Source organism: Equus asinus, chromosome 5, assembly GCF_041296235.1.
Source record: "Equus asinus isolate D_3611 breed Donkey chromosome 5, EquAss-T2T_v2, whole genome shotgun sequence".
In the NCBI taxonomy this organism is placed as follows: domain Eukaryota; kingdom Metazoa; phylum Chordata; class Mammalia; order Perissodactyla; family Equidae; genus Equus; species Equus asinus.
In genome coordinates, this window is record NC_091794.1 from 64,230,380 (window position 1) to 64,252,213 (window position 21,834).

A 21,834-nucleotide genomic window follows, 5' to 3' on the forward strand; every position below is an offset into this window, starting at 1 on the left:
TGTAATATTTTTTGTTCTGATTGGGCCTTGGAATGTGTGCTGTGCAGTCAAGTGTTTTCCCCTTTTCTGAGAATGCGTCACTTCCATGTCAGGGAAGAAGATCCATCACTCTTTAAGTCTCAAATTATGTCCCAAACATGGCGTCCACCATTATTTCCCTAGGCAGCTCACTGGTCAGTGTGGAAGAGCAGAAAGACAGACCTGAGTCCTGGCTCTTCTCTCTAACAGCAGGGCACCCTTCCATCCCGCTCTGCTTCCTCATTTCAAAGCAGGAATTGGGGGCCGGTGCCGTGGCCGAGTGGTTAAGTTCGCACGCTCCGCTGCAGGCGGCCCAGTGTTTCGTCGGTTCGAATCCTGGGCGCACACATGGTACCACTCATCCAGCCATGCTGAGGCAGCGTCCCACATGCCACAACTAGAAGGACCCACAACTAAGAATATACAACTATGTACCGGGGGGCTTTGGGGAGAAAAAGGAAAAAAATAAAACTTTAAAAAAAAAAAGCAGGAATTGTTGGAGGGTTAATCATAATAGCTACCGATTGTGGCGGATTTCCGTCACCATGGGCCAGGTACTGCTGCTGAGGAGCTCACATAGCTCTCTCCTTTAGTCCCCCGTATCAAGCAAGGCTCTTTACCTGTGGACTGAGAAGGGCTTTCCGAGCACACAGCCATTAAGGACAAGACAGAAGACGCAAGCTATTGACTTAAGGACATAACACTTAGCTTTAAAACTCAAAAGGACTAAGTACCCTTAATATAACATTTTCAGAACTCTCAAACCCTTATAGAAAAATAAGCAAAGCTAGAGTAATTCAGAGAAAAGCAAGTACAGTAACTAAAAAACATTTAAATATTTGATCTCACTGGTAATCAAAGAAATTAAGAATACCACTTTTTGACTGTTAAATGGAAAACAACAGCATTTTTTTTAAGTGAAAATACTCAGTGTTATCCAGGATATAGTGAGAGCTGCACTCTGTGACGTGGCTGGGGGGCATGTAAACTGGAACAGGTTTTCTCTGGAGCAATGTGACAAAATGTGTCAAGAGCACCCACAAACAGTCACACTCCACTGATCTCGTGATTCCGCTTCCAAGAACTTACCCTGAGGAGATTCATCAGACAGGTGGGCAGGGGTTATGTAAAAATGCTAACCTCTAGGGTTTTTTAATTGGATACAACCCAAAAGGCTAACAATAGAAGGTAACTCCATAGGATAGAATAATAGGCAGCCATTAAAACTTGTGTTTTTAAGGAATGTTAAATGATGTGAGGGAAGTTCTCAAAATATAATAAACAGAATGATCTCAGTTTTATAAAAAGGGAACAAATACATAAGGTTTTAAAACTAGAAAGAAATACACCAAAAATACCAAAATGTTACCAATGATCTGTGTCTAAGTGGTGGGATTTGGGGTGGCATTTATATTCTTTATGCTTGTCTTGATTTGTTCAGTGGGATCCAGAAAGAGACAGAGACGGGAAGAAGATCGTGTGTTATAAAACAGCCCTCTTTGAGCTGTTAATGTATTGGGGTATAAAGATTGTAGTTAATGTAAACAGAGATATTTTTAAGGCCTTCCCCCATATCTGTGGCTCTGCCGGACCCGGTAAATCAGGAGAGAGCGACGTGGAATCAAGGGCATGCTCACAGCCCACATTTGTGGTAGGTGTTTTCTTTAAATAAAGCCTCTCCAGACCCAGGCTACTGTGGGACACCAGCGTGTTGTTGCACGGCGGTCCTCAGCACTCGCCTTGTCACCTGCTGACTGTGCATTTGGACGTTCAACTCCACCTGAGTTTTCTGAGCAGAGGAGGTTGGGTGAGAGTCTCTTTTGTCTGTTAGATGGATTGAGAAATAGGCTCACTCACTACACTAAACCTGCATAGCAGATTTTGAGATTTTGAAATGAATTTGTTTTAAAGACGTCAAGGGATATGGTTCTGTTTGGGCAGGACAATCACAAGTACCAGCCCTGCATATTTGGAAGGGGGGGGGGGGTGGGATTGTCTTAACTAAGGCTCCCAGCAGCACAGTTCCCAGTTTTTGGTGAAATTAAAAGCATTCTTCCCTTTACAACCTTATGGGCACTCCCTCCGGACTCCGTGCTGTGCTAGCCCAGAAAACAGTGTGAAACCAGCATACATCTGCAACTGTATAAAAGCAGTCTCTCACTTTGTGGCTGCGTCGCACATGTGCGCGCACACACACTCTTATAGCTCATGATATGACGCAATTCCACTGGTACATGCCACCATGGAGGAATATCTGTATAGACAGATATAATCACTAAGTGTGGGGGTTGAAAAATGCTTATGGTGTCCAAGGATTAAAAAATGTTAGAGAAAAGGAGAATAGAGTTCTCAATCCTATTGAAACTAAATATCTGGTGCTGGAGCCTGGGGATGTGTATTTTACACTTGATCTCAGCCAAAAGCCTGAGAAGCAGTGGGAATGTGTATTTTAAAGACTCTCCAGGAAATTCTGATGCAGCCTGTTGAAGCTGGCAATTGGGAACCACTGTCTTTGCAGAACTGTGCTGTCGTATTTTCTGCACTGTCCAATATGGTATCCACTAGCCACCTGTGGCTGTGGAGCTCTTGAAATGCAGCTAGTCTAGCTGAGGAACTGGATTTTTAATTTTAATTAATTTTTAATTCAAGTGTAAATAGTCACATGTGACTGGTGACTACCGTGTGTGACAGGGCAGCCTCCGCCTGCAGTCTCCCGCCCTTCCCCTCGGGGAAAGGAAGCCCCGTGTCAGCCTGCTCTTCCTCCAGGTGGTGCATTTCATCACTGTGACGCAGTGATGCTCAGAGGATGGCTCAGGGCTTTCACGTGTAACTTCTGGGGACTGGTGGCAGCAGATGTGGCTCCAGAACCTCCTACCGGGAGAGTCCAGGGGCCGTGATGGCTTCCGTAGGCACATCCAATCTTGTGAGCTGACTTGTATAGTATAATTTGCTCGCCTGGCCTTCTGCCCCTGCTCAGAACATAAAATGGTGCTTCTGACAACCTTCGTCATCCCACAAAACAGAACGCCAAAATCTAATTCTCACCCAGGATTTCTAACCCAGTATGTTTGCTTTTGGAGTTGTTTTATTTTTAACTAAGGAAACATTTATAATCTTCTCTCCTGTTGTGTAACGCGTTTAAAAGTTCAGCGTGGTGAGTTTTTATGAGACTTTTATGGGAAGCCAAGTGTTGTAAACATATCCAAATTCTCACAGCCGTGTAGCTTACCACATCCTTGTCCTCTGCACACCCACCTGATGTCCTTTCAAAATATGAAACACATGGGTGAGAGTTCTCCAGTTATTCCAGACACAATGTTAGGGTTTCTCACATTCTAAACCTGGTGAGATCAGGATAACTCTTGAACAGAAATAATATTCCCCATCAAGACTGTAAGCTATGGGGCCGGCCCGAGGCCGAGTGGTTAAGTTCGTGCGCTCCACTTCAGCGGCCCAGGGTTTCGCCCGGTCAGATCCTGGATGCGGACCTAGCATCGCTTGTCAGGCCATGCTGAGGTGGCATAGCTCAACCAGAAGGACTTACAATTAGAACATACAGCTATGTACTGGGGGGCTTTGGGGAGAAGAAGAAAAAAGGAAGATTGGCAACAGATGTTAGCTCAGGGCCAATCTTCAAGAAGAAAAAAGACCGTAAGCTAGATGGAGGCAGGGCCTGGGTCCGCTCATCCTCGGCTGGGCTCCAGCACAGTAGTGTGACACCAGCCATCTCTCAGAGGCTTGGTGCCTGTTGGTTGAATGAATTAATGTTCTTGCCATAGAGTAAGTGGGCTGAAGGGACAATGTAAGGAAGAGAGAAGACAAGATCCAGGGAAAGGCCACATATGGGATAAAAGCAATTTGATTTAGAACAAAGCGCTCACCCTCCACTACTGACTTTGTCATATCCAGCAGGGAAAAGAAGAGAGGGAACAGCACCACGTAGCCTGGGTCTGTGCTGGTGCAGCTCGCTGGGTCCCGTGATGCTGATTTCCCAGCCCCGGGGATCACAGAGGCTCTGAAGGGTTGCAGGTGCCTGCGGAGGTGGAACCCGGAGGGCGGTTTAGCTTCAGCTCTTAATAATGCACATGCTCTTGTGCTGTGGCCTGTTTATTTTCCTCTAATGTTACAATTCTAAGAACCTTAGCGGTTAGCCTGCCTGTGGTTCTGATGCAGCAGCCCGCTCATCAGCATTTTTTTATTTTCCTGAAATTTTAGGCACAGAAAAATGAGCGAGAATCGATCCGACAGAAGCTGGCCCTCGGCAGCTTCTTTGACGACGGGCCCGGGCTTTACACCAGCTGCAGCAGGAGCGGGAAGCCCAGCCTCTCCTCTCGGTGAGTGCGCGTTCAGTTGATTTCCTGGTATGTTCCTAATTGGTTTTGTCATCTGACTATGTTTAATAAAAGATATCCTTTAAATCCCCAGATTTTTTTTTCCCCATAATACCACCACCTTTATGTGGGTTCTAGACAGACCCCTCCCCACCTGTTTGTTGGGTTTGTTTTTTGGTTTTTAGTTTCTGGCCCATTTGCCCAGCCACTTAAGGTCAGATTTCCATATTTCATTTTTTTCTAGATACAGTTCTGACCTTGCATGTGATGGGGGATCGAGGCACACTTTTAAGCCAGCTGATGCTTAGAGAAGTGTGCAGACACCAGCTTTCCCATTAAGCAGTCCCAAAGCATCCAGCGTCACCCTGGTAGACGTGCCTGCAGTAAACATCCATCACTAAGAAATACAAGTCCCACTTTGCTCTTTCAGTGTCTGTCATAGTGCTTAACCCATCCTCCAGGTGATGTTTCTTTATCTTAATTTATTTCAGGATATTGTCGGTCGTTTGCATAGCTTCTAATTCCAATTAAAATATAATTTACCTGAAAAACAAGGTTGTAAACCAGAGCGCCTTAACGTCCATATGAATCACCTGGGGATTTTGTTAAAATGCTGATTCTGATTCAGTAGGTGGGACTGAAGATTCTGCATTTCTGACAAGCTCCCAGCTGACGCCCATGCTGCCAGTCCACGGGTCGCACTTTGATTAGCGAGGGTGTACACAGTCTGCAGCGTTAACTCATATGGGTACAGGTGTTGCGAGTGATTGAAGCACGTAGAACATTGTTTTAAGGAAGATGGGAGGAACTGAAGACCCATCAGTGCTCTCTTCATCCCTCCCCGAATGTCTGTCCTTCTCAGGACGTCTGTGTCTTCCTTCCCGCTGACAGCACGTGTTTCCTGTGTAAAGACTAGGGATGTTTACCACGTTGAGCCAGGTATGGGACACACCTGATAGCATTCATGCATTCATTCAACCAACAGATTTCCACTCTCTCCTTCATGGGAAGCCTGGAATTAGACGCTTTAATATCTATTTATATCTATCCAGCTTTCAGTAAGCCTTGTACTTCAGTCTGATCCTTAGAGATTCATCTAAATCAGCAAAAATCAGCACACACATGCTCACATATATGCATATTTAGGAGTCACTGCAGGTGGGCTCGTCCCTCAAGGCAGGGGCAGTAGTCTGGCCGCGCCGTGTTAAAGCATGCCTTCCACTCTGGGTGCCAGCGCAGCCTCGCAGGTGCCCTTGCTCTCCTCCCATATCCGTCCCATATCCCTCAGCTGTAGGAGCAGCCCTTGCCCTCCCAGTGGGATGTGGCAGGCGAGCTCTGGCCTAGCGACCTGGAGGCCTGAGGATTCGTCCCCGTCAGCTTCTGATTTTGAGACTTGAGCAGTTTACTTAGTTTTACCATGCCTCAGTTTTCTCATTTTTGTAAAAATAAGGGGATTGGACTGTAGAGTCTTACAGATCTCTGCTACTGCTCTCATCCCCAAAGCACCAAAAAGTTTTCTCTTAGAAACCCCATCTCTGCTCAGCAGCATCATATCTGTCTGGTCTGAATGGGGAGTTTTGTTTGAAAATCAAAGTTTATTTATATATATAGATATAGATATGTATGTGTATGTATATATGGCTTTGAAAGTAAGCTAGAATTAATAATAACTACAAGGTGTATAATGACAACACAAAATAAAAGCAGTCCCTTCTGGTGTTTACCTACATATCTCTAAGTAAAATGCTGATCTTCTTAGCTTTTACTTTTAAATAAGTATCTGTTGATGACCAACTATAGAAAATTGGGATTTAACTCTTTTTATAGCCTTCCCAGATGTATCTATTTATTCCATCCGCCCCTCCATTCTCCCTTTATAATTATTTCACAGTTTGGGGTCAAATACCTGCTCCACGTTTGCATTATTAAAATCTTATATTATTCACACTGAACCGTGTAGTAAACTATGATTACTTCGGAAATTTCATTGTTTGTCCTGAAATTAAAATGGCCTCATTTTCCCCTTGGCCAGTCTCTGGCCGTGTGTGCTGCCCGCTGTCCACTGTGTGGATGCGTCCCAGCTCACTCGGCCGCTCTTCTGGCAACGGGCGCTGGGTGGTTCCAAAGCTTTTGCTCTGGTAAACACTGCTGCTTCTAATTATAGACATTCTTGTGCATGTCTGCTCTCCATGTGCAAGAGTTTCTCTTTGGTGTATACCTAGGAGTGGAATTACTAGGAAAAAACATGAATGTTCACATTTAGAACATAATGCCAAACTGTTTTCCAAAACGATTGCAGCAAGTTACCAGAGTTTCAGAGATCCTGTGGATCCATAGCCTTTCTAACACTTGGTATTGCCAATTTCTTTTACGTTTTTGTTAATTGAATAGGTATTAAGTGGTTTTTTCATTGTGGTTATTAGCTGTCTTTGTTTTCCCTTCTATGAAATGTCTGTTTGGGTCTTATGTCCAGATTACTGTTAGATTCTGCTTTTTGTTAATTGACTTATTGGAGTTCTCTGGTCATGGTACTAATCCTTAGTATGTCGGATGTATTGCAAATATCTTCTCCCAGGTTGTAACTTGTCTTTTCTCTTCCTCAATGTGTCTTTTATGATGACAGGTTCTTAATTTTAGTATAGGGATTTTTAGCTGACTTTTCTTTTATAGTCAGTGCTTTCTGTGTCTTATATAAAAAAATCTTTGAAGCCAAGTTCCAAAAGATAGTAACCTAGATTTCCTACCAAGAATTGAAAGTGTTGGATTTTTTTAAAGTCTAATCAATCAAGATTTGTTTTCTTGATTAGGGTATGGAGGAGAAGTCTGATTTCATCTTTTTCCCTATGCATGACCATTTTTTTTCTTGCCTTTTTTTTTTTTCTTGGTGAGGAAGATTGGCCCTGAGCTAACATTTGTTGCCAATCTTCCCCTTTTTTCCTCCCCAAAGCCCCAGTGGATAGCTGTATATCCCAGCTGCAAGTCATTCTAGCTCTTCCGTGTGGGATGCTGCCACAGCCTGGCTTGATGAGCAGTGCGTAGGCTCTGAACTGGCGAACCCCAGGCTGCTGAAGCAGAGCGCGTGAACTTAACCACTCGGTCACGGGGCCGGCCCCCACATAACCATTTTTCCATCATATTGGTTAAACGATCCCTCTTTTACTCAGTGATCTGGCAGACCACTTCTGTACATACTATACATTAATGGGAATACGTTCTTTTCATTGGTTAGTGTTTCTATCCCCTGAACCAACATCATATGGTCTTAATTACTATAACTTCAAAATAAATGCTGACACCTGGACAGGCAAGCCTCCTGTTTGTTCTTTTTGTCAGAGTGTACTGCCTTTTCTTGCTTTTTCGTTCTTCCATACAAATTTTAAATCATCAAATCATGCTCAGCAGAATACTCTCTCGGGATTTTGAATTGCATTGAACTGCATTGAATCTATAGATCAGTTTAGGGGAGAATTACATTTTCACAATATCAGATCTATCAGTAAACAGGGCCTGTCTCTCCTTTATTTAGATCTTATATTTCCTATCAGAGGTTTATAAGTTTCCATTTAAAGATACTGTATACTTTCTGTTATATTTATTTCTAGATATTTGATATTCTGATATTACATTCTCTTTGGTAGTGCTCTCTCATCGTTTGCTGCTGGTGAACAGAAATGCAGCCTACTTTGTATACTTGTCTTATGTCCGGCCACCTTGCTACTATTGTACCTATTATTTCTCTACTATCCTATTATTTCTAATAAAGTCCGTCGATTCTTTGGGATTTTTAAACAATATCATCCAAAAAATATCAATTTTATTTATTCCTTTCCAATCCTCATGCCTCTGTCTTCTTTGTTTTATTGCACTGGGTAGGTACCCTGATATACTGAGGATTAAAAATGGTAGTAGTTGGAATCTTTAACTCATTTCTCATGTTAAATGGAATGCTTCTTATATTTCCCCATTTAAGATGATGTTAATTTTTTCTTTAATGTTTCTCTTTATGAGATTAATGATGTTCCCTTATCCATAATTTACAAAGAATTTTTATGATAAATGGGTATTTAACTTTATCATATGCTTTTTCTGCTTCTGTTGAGATGATTATATGATTTGCTGTATTAATCTGTTAATGAATTAAAGAATTACATTTACAGATTTTTGAAATATTGAGCAATCCTTGCATACCTCGTATAAAGCAAAATTGGTTGGGGGTATTATTTTCTTTTTCAGACACTATTGGATTTTATTTATGTTACTTTGTTTAGAATTTTTACATCGATATTCATGACTGACATGGGTCTGTTGTATGCTTTTCTTGTGATGTTTTTCTCTGGCTTTAGTATCAGGGTTATGCTGGCTTAAAAATGAATTGGCTACCATTCCCTCTTCCATATTGTCTGAGAAAAGTCTGCATAATATTGGAATAATTATTGGAGCCTGGTGTTTACTTTGTGTGTTTGCTTTAACTGCTTCCATTTCTTAAATGGCTGTGAGATTGTACACACATTTTATTTCTTCTTGAGTCAGTTCTGATGAGTTGTATTTTTCTAAGAATTTGTCCATTTTGTTTGTATTCAAAATTTTAGGCATGATGCTTTCTCATTTCACTGAGGGTTTACTTTTGAATTGTTTTAAATGTTTTCTTCTGATCTCTACATTGTCCATGTTTTTTTCTGTGTATTTTTTGTTCGTTTTGATTTCTGTCCATTAATAATCAAGTGTGAAACCCTAAAAGCTATTTGTAAACTCTAAGGCTGGGCTCAGTATGTACATTGTCTCCTACAGAGACCTTCCCTGACCACCAGTTAGAAAGGAAACACCCAGCACACCTGCCACTCTCCCTCCTCTTACCCCGATTTGTTTTTCTTTGTGGTCCTTATCACTACCTGACATTGTATTATATATTTTTTAATCCAGTCTTTCTTTAGCACCAAAATATGAACTCCAGGAGAGCAGGTCTTTGTCTGTTCTGTTCACCACCATGACTGTGACTAAAATAGTGCCTAATAGATAGTCACCAGATAGTTGTTGAATTGATGAACGGTGAACTTCATTTTAGAATGGTCAAATAAAAACACAACGGTTTTATTAGGGCACATCCAATGAAAAGTGTCTAAAGCTCTTTCTTTTGGACTGTGAGTTGCCACAAGCAGAGCTCTCCAGTTTCGTCCTCAGCAGCTTTAAGCCTCGCTGCCAGTCTCTTAGACTCTAGCGGGGGTTAGTTGAAGGTCACCGTGTAGGACTTTGCTTAATTCCCTTGATTTCAGTAAGATACTTCATTGCCCCTCAGCGGTGCCTGAGTGTGCCCCAGTCCGGCGCGCCTCTGATTCAACCCCTCAACTCGGTAAACTTGCTCATTCTGCCAGGCCACAGGTGGCCAGGGCAAGTCAGAGGGTCTGGACAGTCCTTTCAGGTGTGCAGTCCATCTTTCTGTATGCAGCCTTACCCCGCCGCCCTTCCTTCAGAGGCACCTGCGGACTGCAGGCTCCTGCATGAAGTGTGTGCTCCGTCCGCCAGCCCTGCTGCGGCACCTGGCAAAGTGAGGCAGGGTCGGATGCCTCTCCTCCATCTGCATTTTATCTTCCAACATTTGTTCACGCTTTTTTGTGTGCCATTATGTCCCTTTCCATTTTCTTTGTCCATGTGGATTTATACCTTCTTTCTTCCTTTTATATTGTTTTAGTAGGATTTCAGAAGAGAGAGTAGATAAATACCTGTGTTCAATATGCCGTCTTTAACTAGAAGTCTCCTGAAAGTTTTCATTATGTTTAATAGCAGAAATATCTTCTCAAATAAAATCCTGTGCAGAAACCCTGTATGTAAGACAAAGTCGTCTTTCTCTGGTTCAGAAAGACTGAAGGGTAGAGACTGGGGTACCCCTGTCCAGAACATTCCGCCTCTGTCATTTCCCTCCGGTGCCCCTCTCCATCCTTCTCTGGCCAGCTCCCAAAGCCCACTTGAAACTCTTCTGGCAGAGCAGAATTTGAAAATCACTGAGTCATCTACCCCTTTGGAGACACAGCTGCTCAACACGTAGGTATTTCACAGTAGCTCATAACAAGCTGCACTTGTTGACTTGCCATAAGGAAGGCTATTTATATCCTGTTCTTTCAGATGTTTCCATCTCCACATTCTGGGATGAGATCATCCCCTGTGAGAACGAGATGACTTTCTGGATCCCCCTTAGGATGATGGTTAATAGTGAGACTTAATGTTTTTACAAAATATCACTTTATCCCTGTAAACTTTAATTTATCCCATCAAAGACTGACTGTCATTCCCCCTCATCAATAATAATGTAGGAGAACAGCCTTAGGAAACGTTTAGTTGGAACTCTGTAACCCGTATTCCCCATCCCTATTAGAATTAACTTTTTTTGAACGTCTCACCATCCCTGAAATTTTTCATTGAGCTGGAAGTACCTTCCCTCTACCCTACAAAAAGTGCTGAGGGGGGGTTGGAAGTTTCAGGCCACCAGTTGGCATTCCAAAGTGCACCAGAGCACGTGTGTCGAGTTAGCTAAATAATCAGAAACGAGTCTTCCATGCGTGTCGTACTCTGAGGAGCTCAGTACTCATTTTAAACGAGGCTGAGGGCTTAAATTAAGTGGACAAGCAATAGACTCGGAAGTGCTGCGCCTTTAAGGCGGGGCCTACCCAGCTAAGTGGGATCTATGGCAAAATAATGGAATTCAGTTTATGTATTTTAAAGAATGTGCATTTACCTGTAAACATGAACTGCACACGCGTTGTGTGAGAAGTTTCGAAGTGGCCCGAGGGTCTTCCGAGAAGACGCGTTTGGGCTGCTGCCGTGAGCGTCAGCCCCCAGTTGTCCTCTGGGTTTCAGCCCCGTCCTTCTAATTGGTATGTCTCCTGAAGCACTTTTTAAGAGTGACAGGCTGTTAGATGTAAGCTGGGCTTACAATAATCCCATAAAGACATTTCATGCCTGATATTGCAGCAAAAGAATTCTTGATATTGCTTCATAACTCAGCTAATTAAATCTGACTTATACTGAAATGTGACAAATAGAGGAAGTGCCTATCTTTTGTCAAAGTTTGCTAATTCATAATCAGCCTTTTCAAACTGAGACTGTATGAACTTTGTCATTTTTTTCTATTTAAAAATGTTTTGGCAAAAAGCTTTTAAAAGCTTGAAATGAGAAAAATGAATTACCTATTCTTGAAATAAGATTTCTAAGGAATATTAGGTTTACTCTTGTTCTTGGAAAAAATATTCCTTTTCTTATTAGTATAATACTTTACATGAAATACTTTTTTCGTGACCAAATTAATCTTAATCAGCACTATATTTCAGATTCTGAGCTTATTTAACTTACTGCTGTTAAAGAAATGGACACCGGCCTGCTGCTACGAGAACACCAGTCAGAGAGGTCATTGGTAATGGACATCGAGGAAATCTCTCATTTGTCAAACATTACAACCTGACCTGTTGTTGTGGAGAAAACTTTTCTCTGCCTTCTCTAGTCTGCTTTTCTCAGAGTAATCACAAAATAAATTTGACTCTCACCTCTCTTCTTACCTTACCCCAAGGTAGATTTTATTTACATACATGTAAATACAATCTGATACAGTCCTTTTCATAAAATATGCAATGGGGATGGTGTAACCTAGAACAGACTATGCCCTTCTCTCCAAACACGTGGATATTGTGAAGAATAGAAATTCCCCAGAGAGCTTTTGAGCAGCTGGTTTGAATAATGATTACTGTTGACTTATCGCAACCATTCCAACATCCCCAGATCAAAACTCATTTCTTCTTGTTCTTATAGGTTTATTGATGAATGGCTGAGACAAGACCAATAGTAGATACCACCGCCTCCTTTTGTGTTTGGCTGGTGGTGGGGGGGGAGGGGTGCCATAGCCCCGGGAGCTGGGTCAGCTGGACAGGTCACAGGGACCTAGAGAGCCCCTACAGAGAGTGGGTTCACAGGAGCTCTGAATGCGAGGGACTGGGGATCTGTATATATAATCTGCTACGGAGTCACAGGTCAGACCAGCATCACTCTGCCAGGAAAGCGAATCATCCTTTTGTCTCTAGCAGTAATGCTTTTTGCATAATTTCCTGGAAGAATAGCAGAGTGGTCATATATATCCCGCAGGGGTGAGTAAAGAGCTTGTCCTGGTTCAGCGCAATGAATTTGCTTCCTGTGGCATCTTTCTGGAAGTGATTAACAGGCGCATACTATGGCAACCTATTTATAATATACAACATATCTGTTAAACTTGATGTTAATCTCATACATGTGTACTAATAATTTGCTAATTATTGTGTACTCATAATTGTACTAATAATTAGAAATCCCTTCATATAAGTAATTCTAAGGTATGTATCATTGCAAATGATAGTATAAAAAAAGAATTTGTAAACTATTTGAAAAATCATTGGGTAATCTACAGAAAACCTATCATTTTTTATGCTCTCCTCCAAGGATTATCTCTTATATTCTAAAGTATTACACAACTTTAAAAGTGAAGCAAGATTTGAAGTGGCTCTTTAGAGGAGTCATAAGATTAAAATGGCAAAACAAATTTAATTATGTAAGCAATTCTTCTCTTTCACAAGCCTGAAAGAAAAGCAAATTGGTATTTGTGAAATCTTCTTTGTCTAATAAATAGCCTCGCTTTATAATAATGCCAATGACCCCAGTTTAATTAGGTGCAATTAATTTTGTGCAAGCAAAATTTGACATCTTGCTAGAGGCATAGCCAGCTGTACCTTGTCTTACGAATCTTTTTAAATCACCAATGAGAATTCAGTTGTCAGAGCTGTTGCAGAAGTGTGGGAGCAGGAGGACAAGGCCACAGGGCTACGTTTTATGTTTTGAAATGACTCCAATGGGCAGCTGAAAGTTTAACTAAAAGCTTCTAGGAATGATTTTTCATTGGCGCATCATCTCTGACAAGTTATCATGACTTTGTTACTGCGCTTTGCCCTCCCTTTGGCCAGTGCTCCCACACATCTGCCTGGACACACAGCTCATATGAAGACTGGACTCGTTTGAGAGTTTACAGAAGCATTTGCCGCTACTAGAAAACACCATCACTGACTGCGGGTGAGCTGTGTCATCAACAGGTTTAACACAATCCTTTTGTTCAATCTTGTGAAGTTTTTTATCTCGTGCAGTAAAAACCCACGGAAGACATTTCGAAAAACCATTGTCAATTAAATGCTGACACATGCCTCCTTAACACTTAGACTTTTTATTTTAGTTATTGAAGGAATTCTTTTCGACTTATTTGATTATACACTTTTATCATATGTGTCTTTTGTGCATACAAAAATAGAAGAAAAAGTGAAATAGTCCTAAACTGTTACGTTCAGAATCTAACTCGCCTTTACCCACTCTGCATCGGAGCTGTCAATCTTTGCTTTTCCCCAGTGTCTCCCTTTGTGCCATCAGGAGTGCATCACCTTCCAAGCCACCATTCCCTCTTCTGCAAGTTTCGATGTGGGAGCTTTGTTGTTCTTATCAGAAGGCATGAACAGTGCACTCCCAGTGGCCACCTCCTCCTCAGTGTCCTTACCTGATTTGTTGGCTGATAAAGTTACAGCTCAGCGGAGCAGTCGCACCACCAGCTGCCTGGATGGCCACGATTGAGAGACGACTTTAACGACTGGCAAAATGTGAATAATAGGCTTCATAGAATCGATGCAACTCAGCAGATCTACTGCGTTCTTTTTAATGACTGCTTAGAATTCAAATGGCCACAAATTAAATCATGAAAAAGAATGTCTTTGAGCTAAAGCTTACTATGGAACCAAGCCTAAATGGCAGCCCCAACATTTTTTTAAACATGAATATAAAAAGTGGTGAAAGCAGTGATTCAGTGTTCAAGAGCGTTAAAAGAATTTGCAATTAGGATTTTCACTGAATCCAGCCATACCCCTCAAAAACACACAGGCACGGACTCCAACTGCCATGTCTTTCCCCAGCCGCATGAACATTGTCACAGGTCTGGAAGGGCCAAGCATTTCTTCAGCTCCAGCAGCTGAAACTCATCAGCAGGTCAGGCAGATACAAGTTTAAACTCTGGGCTGAGCAGAATAAATAGGCAGGCTGGCTTTAAACATACAACAGGTAAATGTCTCTCAATTACTTTCAGAGTCCATAATGTACCGTAGATCCTGGGAGGGACTGAGACTGGGCCAGAAAGGGATGGCGAGAGTTGAATCAGAGTCCATCCACAGAGATGTTCACATATAAGAGAATGTTTCTTGCTGCCCTCCAAGAGACTCTCCCACCCCAGCACTCTGCCAGAAACAAAATCCAGCCTGGCTCACATGTGAGTCCTGGTCCTGCGTAGACACCATCTGAGTCAGACAGCGCAGCCCCTTCCAGCTGTCAAACCTTTAATCCTACTCACCTTTTTTCCAACATACAAGCACTAGTCATCCCCCATTTTCTCTCCTTTTCCTTTTTTAATTCCTGCTAAGTGCCCACACATGGCAACTAAGAAAGCAGTCAAGAGAGAGAAAGTCAACTGAATTTCTTCCACCAGAAAATATCTAGGTATATTTCCTGCCATTTTTTCTGTGCATGTATTTCCACATTTTTGTTTACAAAGTTGGAATCATACTATACCTAGTGTTTTAGAGCCTGTTTTTTTTTTCCACTCATCAGGAACATTTGCCCATATTCATAACTGTTAGTCTGTTGTATGTATTTGTAGTACTGCATAATGGCCCGCTGTATATTTCACCATGATATACATAATCAGTCTCTCATCATTAGACATTGGAATTGTTTTCAGTTTTTGTTTTGCTTTCTTTTTTTCATCTTCTTTTTCTTCCATTTATGAATTTATTCTTTCTTTCGTAAAGTGCCCTGGTCTCTCAAGACAGACTCTCCTAGAGTAAAATGCCAGCATTATGACCTTGTATAACTGAACCTCTGAGCCCCAGTTTTCTCACATGTAAGATAGGGGGTCACAGTACTTACTTGGTGTGTAACTGAGGTTAGAGGTAATATATATACAGAACGTGTCTAGCACATGGTAGATGCTGCAACATGAGAGCTCTTACATTAATCATTGTTGTTTGAGGTTAGGGTGACTTCTGGATGAACCATGTGTGTGATAATCATAATCAAAATGATAATTTCTAGATTGCTTAGAAATTGGCTTTAATTAAGGTAAAAGTAGACCACATTTGGTGCCTAGGAGAGAGGGTCATTTTATTCCATCATTATTCCAGTATTAGAAGAGGCCTCATCCTGGTCTTCAGTTCATACTGGAAAATATTTCTGGTGAAAATGCCTTTTTCCAACATTAAGATCGTATAATTCCAAATTCAATTACGTGTAAATGGTTGTTCGTGAAGGAGCCAGACATGGGTGTGGGATGAGAACAGCAGCTGTCTGAGGAGCGCGATGGTGCGTGGCTCTCAGAATCGGTGAGGATGCAGGGCTGATGCTCCACCGGAAGAAGCTGTTGAACGTTAGTTCCCTTTTTCTGTTTGTTTCCCCAGTGGTGAGAAGATGCTGTGGCCATGAGGTGTTGGATGCCTCCCAGCCATCGTGTGAACATGTACAGATGGAAGGGTCCAGAACTAACCTTAGAAAAGGGAGCAGGAAGAGAATATATGCAGGATTAAGGCAAAGGAAACCCAGAGAGGGCCATGCACACCCCAGCCAGCTTTGGGGCTACCTTCCTCGGCTTCTGCTGAGGAGGCCGAATGCCCGAGTCCTGTAAGATGTCGGGTCAGGACAGGACGTGAAGAGACATGAGGTCACCCTTTCCCCTCGTTCTCTTTGTCACAGAGTTTGAAACTACCCTTGACTTCCCTGGGCACATAACTGCTGAAGGGCTGGCTTCCCCATTCCCAGTTCACCGAGACCTTTCTTCTGCAGTTCCCTGCTCAGTCACTCTTCTTGGTTAGCACCTTACTTACTAGTTAATATCCAGGCAGCAAAAGTGTTTCTTTCCTTGTATATAAGATAGGGAGTGTGTGCTAAGTGTTTTTTGAGTTCTCTTCCAGTGCTCTCTATATTCCGCATTTCTATTTGTACATTGTGATTTGATGATCCAAGCATTTGGTACCTGTTAGAAGACCTGATTTCCATTCCTGGTTCGGTTCTTACTGTGCATCCATTTGATACAGGGTTGTGAACTATAAATGCCCTGAGGGGCCAGCGAGAAACATAAGTGAGTGAGGTACCCCAGATAAAAGGCATAGGTAGGACTGTAGCAAACTGGAAAGATGGTGCCCTGGCCGAAGGGGACAGAGTTACTCAGCACTAGCCCCGCTGCAGGCGGTATGCCGAGTGCGACTGCCTGACCGTCAAGTGAGCGGATGGATGAGCAGCTAAACATCTGTTTTTTCCCTAATGTAGTTATAAAAGTCATTAATCGTACCTTTGTGGGTGTGTGTGTGTAATGATATATGTTGGACCAGCAATATTCGCACCTGTTATATGAATACCACTGTTTTCTAAAAAGTCAAATTATCATCCCATGCATTCCACACCCCCTAGCCAAAGAAAGTTAACACAGTCCACTAAAGTAAAATAAGAAATAGCGGTACATTGTACAATGACAAGTATTAGGAAGCAGAAACTTTGCCTTTCCTTTTTTTTTTTTAATACTAACAGGTATTTCTGTAACTCACAGAGTGAATGTCAGTGTGGAACAAGAGGAGGGGCAGGGTCCGGGGGTGGGGAGGGCATTTGACAACTTAGCAAGGAGGGCAGCACCTCCTTCTGACCCTCCTCAGCACATCTATAGAGACACCTCACACACGCGGCTCAGCCAGAGGTCACCCTAACCTTGACTGTTCCCAACATTCTTCACAACAAATCCGTAGAAAAATGAATGTGTTTACAGCTACCCTTGGGTAATTACAACCACATTTTACATCCCATCCCCTTTGAAATTCTCATGAAACAGAAAAAGATATGGTATGAAAATATGGGTGATTATTCATTATATATAAAGCCTTTGAATAATGCATCAAAGATCCATTAAAATAAGTGGAAATAATATATTTTAATGGCCCAGCCACACACTGGTTGGGGGTATTGAGTCACGAATGGCACAGTAGGGCGCCAGTGGCTCTCATAGCCACACTGGTGGTGGAGAGATCGTGAGCAATGCATACTTGAAATCCATAGACATATAGAAGTTCCTTCTCACTCTGTTTCTTAAGGAAACTGTACAGTTGCCTTGAAATTATCAGCAACTACAGAAGGTGTGTGCCCTTTAAAATTATATTGCCATCACAGGCAGCACCTAATAAATGCAAACCTGAGGTTAAATGCAGTGGACCCAGACCCAGAGGTCCAGCCTGTAGTCTCTTGCTTTGTGAACTTGTACCAGTTATCTGTTGCCACAGTGATGATGAGCAATAACAAGCCACCACATCAGTGCACACCCACTTAGGAGCGTGTTGGAGGGCCGAGCGGATCTGCTGATCAGAGCTGGGCTCCGTGGGCTTGCTCCTGGCTGCAGTCAGCTTCAGGCTGGCGAGCACCTCTCCTGCTCTTGGCTGAGCGCTCTCCTGCCTCTGGGTCTTCGGTCGAAACAACTGCCGATTGAGCTCTGTGCTAGGAAGTCACTGTCTGCCAGCAGGCTAGCCTGGCCTTGTTCTGAGGGCACTGGCAGGGTCCCCAGGAGACTTGGAACTGGAACGCCGTCACTCCCTCTGCATTCTGCTGGCCAAGAAGGCCGTGATGGAAGAAGCCACAGAGTCATATTGCAGAGGGGGCAGAAATAGGGAGGGGAAGGGTTGGGGCTGTTTTTATAATCAGGCTGTCACAGGTCTGGGGCAGGTTTTTGGACCACTCTGAGTAACCATTACCTTGCCTGTAATGCACAGGTCGTGGTTCAGCCCAAGGAGACAACGTAAGTGAACATACTTCTAACTAAAACTCAGTGCAACAGCTCAAGTAAAGTTAACTAAGGGGCGGTGCAGGGGGTACAAACCAAACTCTTAAGCCTTTATATGTAGATACTGGTGGTCCAAGCTGGTACTGGGAGATTCCCATTTATAAAATCAGAAAACACCAAAGACTTCTGGGGTTCCGTGCTGGGGTCAGACCAGTCCAGGCCCAGCCACCACAACCCCAGGCCAAGGACAAAGGCCCCATTCACAATGGTTACTGCCCCGCTAGAAGTCACAGTGAACTTCAGAACCGTAGCATTGTTTGTCTCGGAGAATAAACTGGTCTTGTCCTTTTATTTTGAAAAAAGTGTTATCTTTATACCAAATCATATTACCACTTGGCCAGTTTTTTATATGTTGTCTCACCTCTTCCCTCCTGTCAGTTCCATGTGTATTTTAACAGCATCCCTGGTGACGGTGGCTGGGGGTCGCACCAGCGGTTTCCAAGTAGCAGTCCTCACTGTGGACACCATGCAGACCTGGTGCTGAACAGCCTCGGGACTGAATGCCTTCCCCCGGCCAGTAGGCGCTGGCCCTCAGAAGGCCACTTCTGCTCACACTGAGATGTCCAGAAGTCATACTTAGTCTGTATCTCTATGTCGCCGAGCCTCTCCAGCCAGAACACCATCTTCCCAGACCCTCACGGCTCTGTCAGTAGCTCTGGGCAGTGGTGTGGTCCCTGAGCGCCGCATGGTGCTAAGGAGCAGAGGGTTCCTGGGGTAAGCGGGATGCAGAACTTTCGGAACTAAAATCGACAGGTAGGGCAGAGCAAGCAACCTTCTGCACACAGTGCTCTGCTAAGTGCTGCTGCAAACATCAAGTGACCTTGAATTGGATACCGTGGATTACATCGCTCATTAACCAGATGAGGATCTGTTTTGTTTGCACCTCAGACAGTACTTGGGAGATCCAGGCACACTGGAGCCCGGCAGCGCGCATTTCCCAGGCTGGTGAGCAGGCGTCTGCGCGGGGAGGGAGACCGGGCCGAGGGTGGGCGCCGCCTGGGAGCTGGGGCCGCGTTTCCCAGGCCGCCTGCATCTTAACCCTCTCAGAGGCCAGAGGCAAAGACAGCCTGCTGGAAACCCGAGGCCACTCTCTGATGTCTTGACTGAAGTCCCCTCTGGGCCGTTAGTATCCTGTCGTAGGATTTCTTCTTCCTGGGGTTGCATTCCCGCCCTCAGCACTCTGAGAACTTCAGGCGCCCCTGAGCAGTTACCCGAGGGGTTTCTTCGTTGCACTCTGACGACTAAATCCTTCCTTTTTTCTTTCTTTCTTTTCTTTTTCTTTGCCTTTTCCTGAGTTGAAAACACTGTATGGGACGGGACGGTTGATTCTTAGCACAAAGATCAGTTTGGGGGAAGAAAACAAAATTTATGATCACGCTTTCTTCAAAATGAAAATACATTATCTTTGGACGTTTTAAAGCGTATTTTGTAATGGTATTGTACGTTAGTTCATATTTTTATAATGTGTATATCCAGTGACCACTTTTCAAGACTTTAGTCAATAAATAGAAGATGCTACATAATCTTACATTTGAATTAGGTTGCATTTAAAATCTTTTTTATTTTAAAATATGTCTTTAAAACATGTCTCTTTTTAATTTGCAGTTTAATTTCCCACTATCTTCCAATCCATACATCTTGAGTTTCATTATTAAAAATTGGTTGATTTGGGGGATTTTTTGACCAACTACAGATAATAAGTTTTAAAACTTTATTTATATGGGATCAAAGGGTAAACTGAACATATTAGATTTCTCCAGGAAAAACTTCAGCGGGAGAGGGTTGGGCGGAGACAAATGGCAGCTCAGCGGCAGTCCAGGCTGCCTGGCGCTCAGCGGGCTCGCCGCTCAGAGCTGCCAGCGGCCAGGGCGCTGCCGCCACCAGGGGACATACTCAGGGAAGTGGCTTTAGAGGCCCCTGTACGAAGTGGCCTCGCCTTGGGGATTCTGCGTCCCTTGGGGCTTTCAGAAAGTAGAGAACGGTGAACAGGTGCAGAGCACCTGCCTGCGCCTGGCCCTGAGCTGGCTGTTTTCTTCCTTCCTACAAAACACTGAATTATCCCCCCCGTTTTACAGATGAGGAAACGGAGGTTCTTGGAGGTGAGGTGATGGGCCTTGGGGAAGAAGTGAGGGTTCGGAACCTAAGCCCCACCGCCTGCGCGCCCCGCCCCGGCCGTGCTGCGAGCCGCCAGCAGGTGGCAGTGCATGCACGCCGCGGCCTGCGTGATGGCGCTGGATTTTGTTTTTCTGGGTTCTGCATCATTGTCAAAGAAGCACTTCATGTGAGTCATCTGAGCAGTTTGTACATAGCTTATCTACCCACTGGAACAAAAAAAATCCAGTACCAGCGTCAGCGAGGAGCGGAGTTGCTCTTCGCGCTCTCCCTGAGCGCGGTGCCGCGTCCCCGCCCCCGTCCCCACGGGGCTGGCCGCGCCCTGCCGTTTTTGTCGCTCGCGGCCAAGGGGCCTCCTGCGCGTTTTCTTTCTCTGAGTTCGCACGCACCCTGGGGCTGCGCGGGATGCCAAGAAAATGACTGCTTTCAAAGCTCTGTCACCACGCAGTGCTGACATGTGTGCGCCTTCAAAAGGTTAGGGCAAAGAGCTGGACCCGCCGGCTGGCCCTTTGTGGCCGCATGTCCAGCCGCGCCCCCAGTGGAGCTTCCAGGTTCGCGACAGGCACCGCGCGCTCGGAGCAGTCTCCCCGCCCCGGCGCTCCGTGCGCGCGGCAGCCTGTGCAACCTCGCTGTGTCCTGAGGGGGCGCCCTTCTGCCTGGGTTTGGGGGCGTCCTTAAGTTTCTTTAGAGTGACCCTGTGGTCTGTTTTTTTCTTAATGACATAGTTGAGCTCCTTTGGTTGGCTTTTGGCAACTGCCTTACATAAAGTTTTCTTGCAGACGAACCTATTCTTGTCTCTTTCTTCAGAGGGCTGTGGCCTGGGCTGCTGGCTCTAGTGAGCTGCTGTGGATGGCCCCCGTGGCACAGGCAGCTTTATTTGGCGGACTCGCCGTTCATCTTCATTGACGGGAATGTAAACTCAACGACTCGACACATTTTTCTTGTGTGCTAACGATGTGTTTGGTATTGTACTGGGTGCTATAATATGTGGCCTTAAGTTATTTTTCACTAAACATGAAATTGGTGTGAAAAAAACTAATACAATATTAGCAAAAGTTATCATTTTATCATCTATCAACTTATCAACTTATCATTATTATCCTCTAGTAAAAGTTATCATTTATAAGTTGGGAGTAATATTGGTCCCTCGTTTCTCCACTTGAAGAACACATAAAACTACTTTGTGTTAGCAAAACTGGGCAGTGTTTCTGGGTGCGGCAGAAGGCAGATGGCTGAGTGAGGGTGTCCGCTTGCTTCTGCCCAGCCTGCAGAGCGGGATGAACCTCCAGATATGCTTCGTGAACGACAGCGGCAGCGATAAGGACAGCGACGCCGACGACAGCAAGACCGAAACCAGCGTGGACACCCCCTTGTCTCCCATGGTGAGTGCAGAAGCTGCCGCTGGCGCTTGTGTGTGCTCTTTTGGGTGTTCAGCTCTTTTCTGTCGTTACTCAGGAACAAACG

At 44.0% G+C, this 21,834-nt stretch overlaps 1 protein-coding gene across 18 annotated transcripts in view; it reads left to right on the forward strand.

The window, feature by feature from the left end:
• SCHIP1 (schwannomin interacting protein 1) overlaps nucleotides 1-21,834 on the forward strand; it is a 149,304-nt gene that overhangs the window by 118,262 nt on the left and 9,208 nt on the right. For all 18 annotated transcript variants that reach the window (XM_070509739.1, XM_014830249.3, XM_070509738.1 and 15 more), the window contains 2 exons: nucleotides 4,234-4,352; nucleotides 21,635-21,752. In XM_070509739.1, the coding sequence (XP_070365840.1) occupies nucleotides 4,234-4,352; nucleotides 21,635-21,752 (237 nt within the window). The remainder of the gene's footprint in view (nucleotides 1-4,233; nucleotides 4,353-21,634; nucleotides 21,753-21,834) is intronic.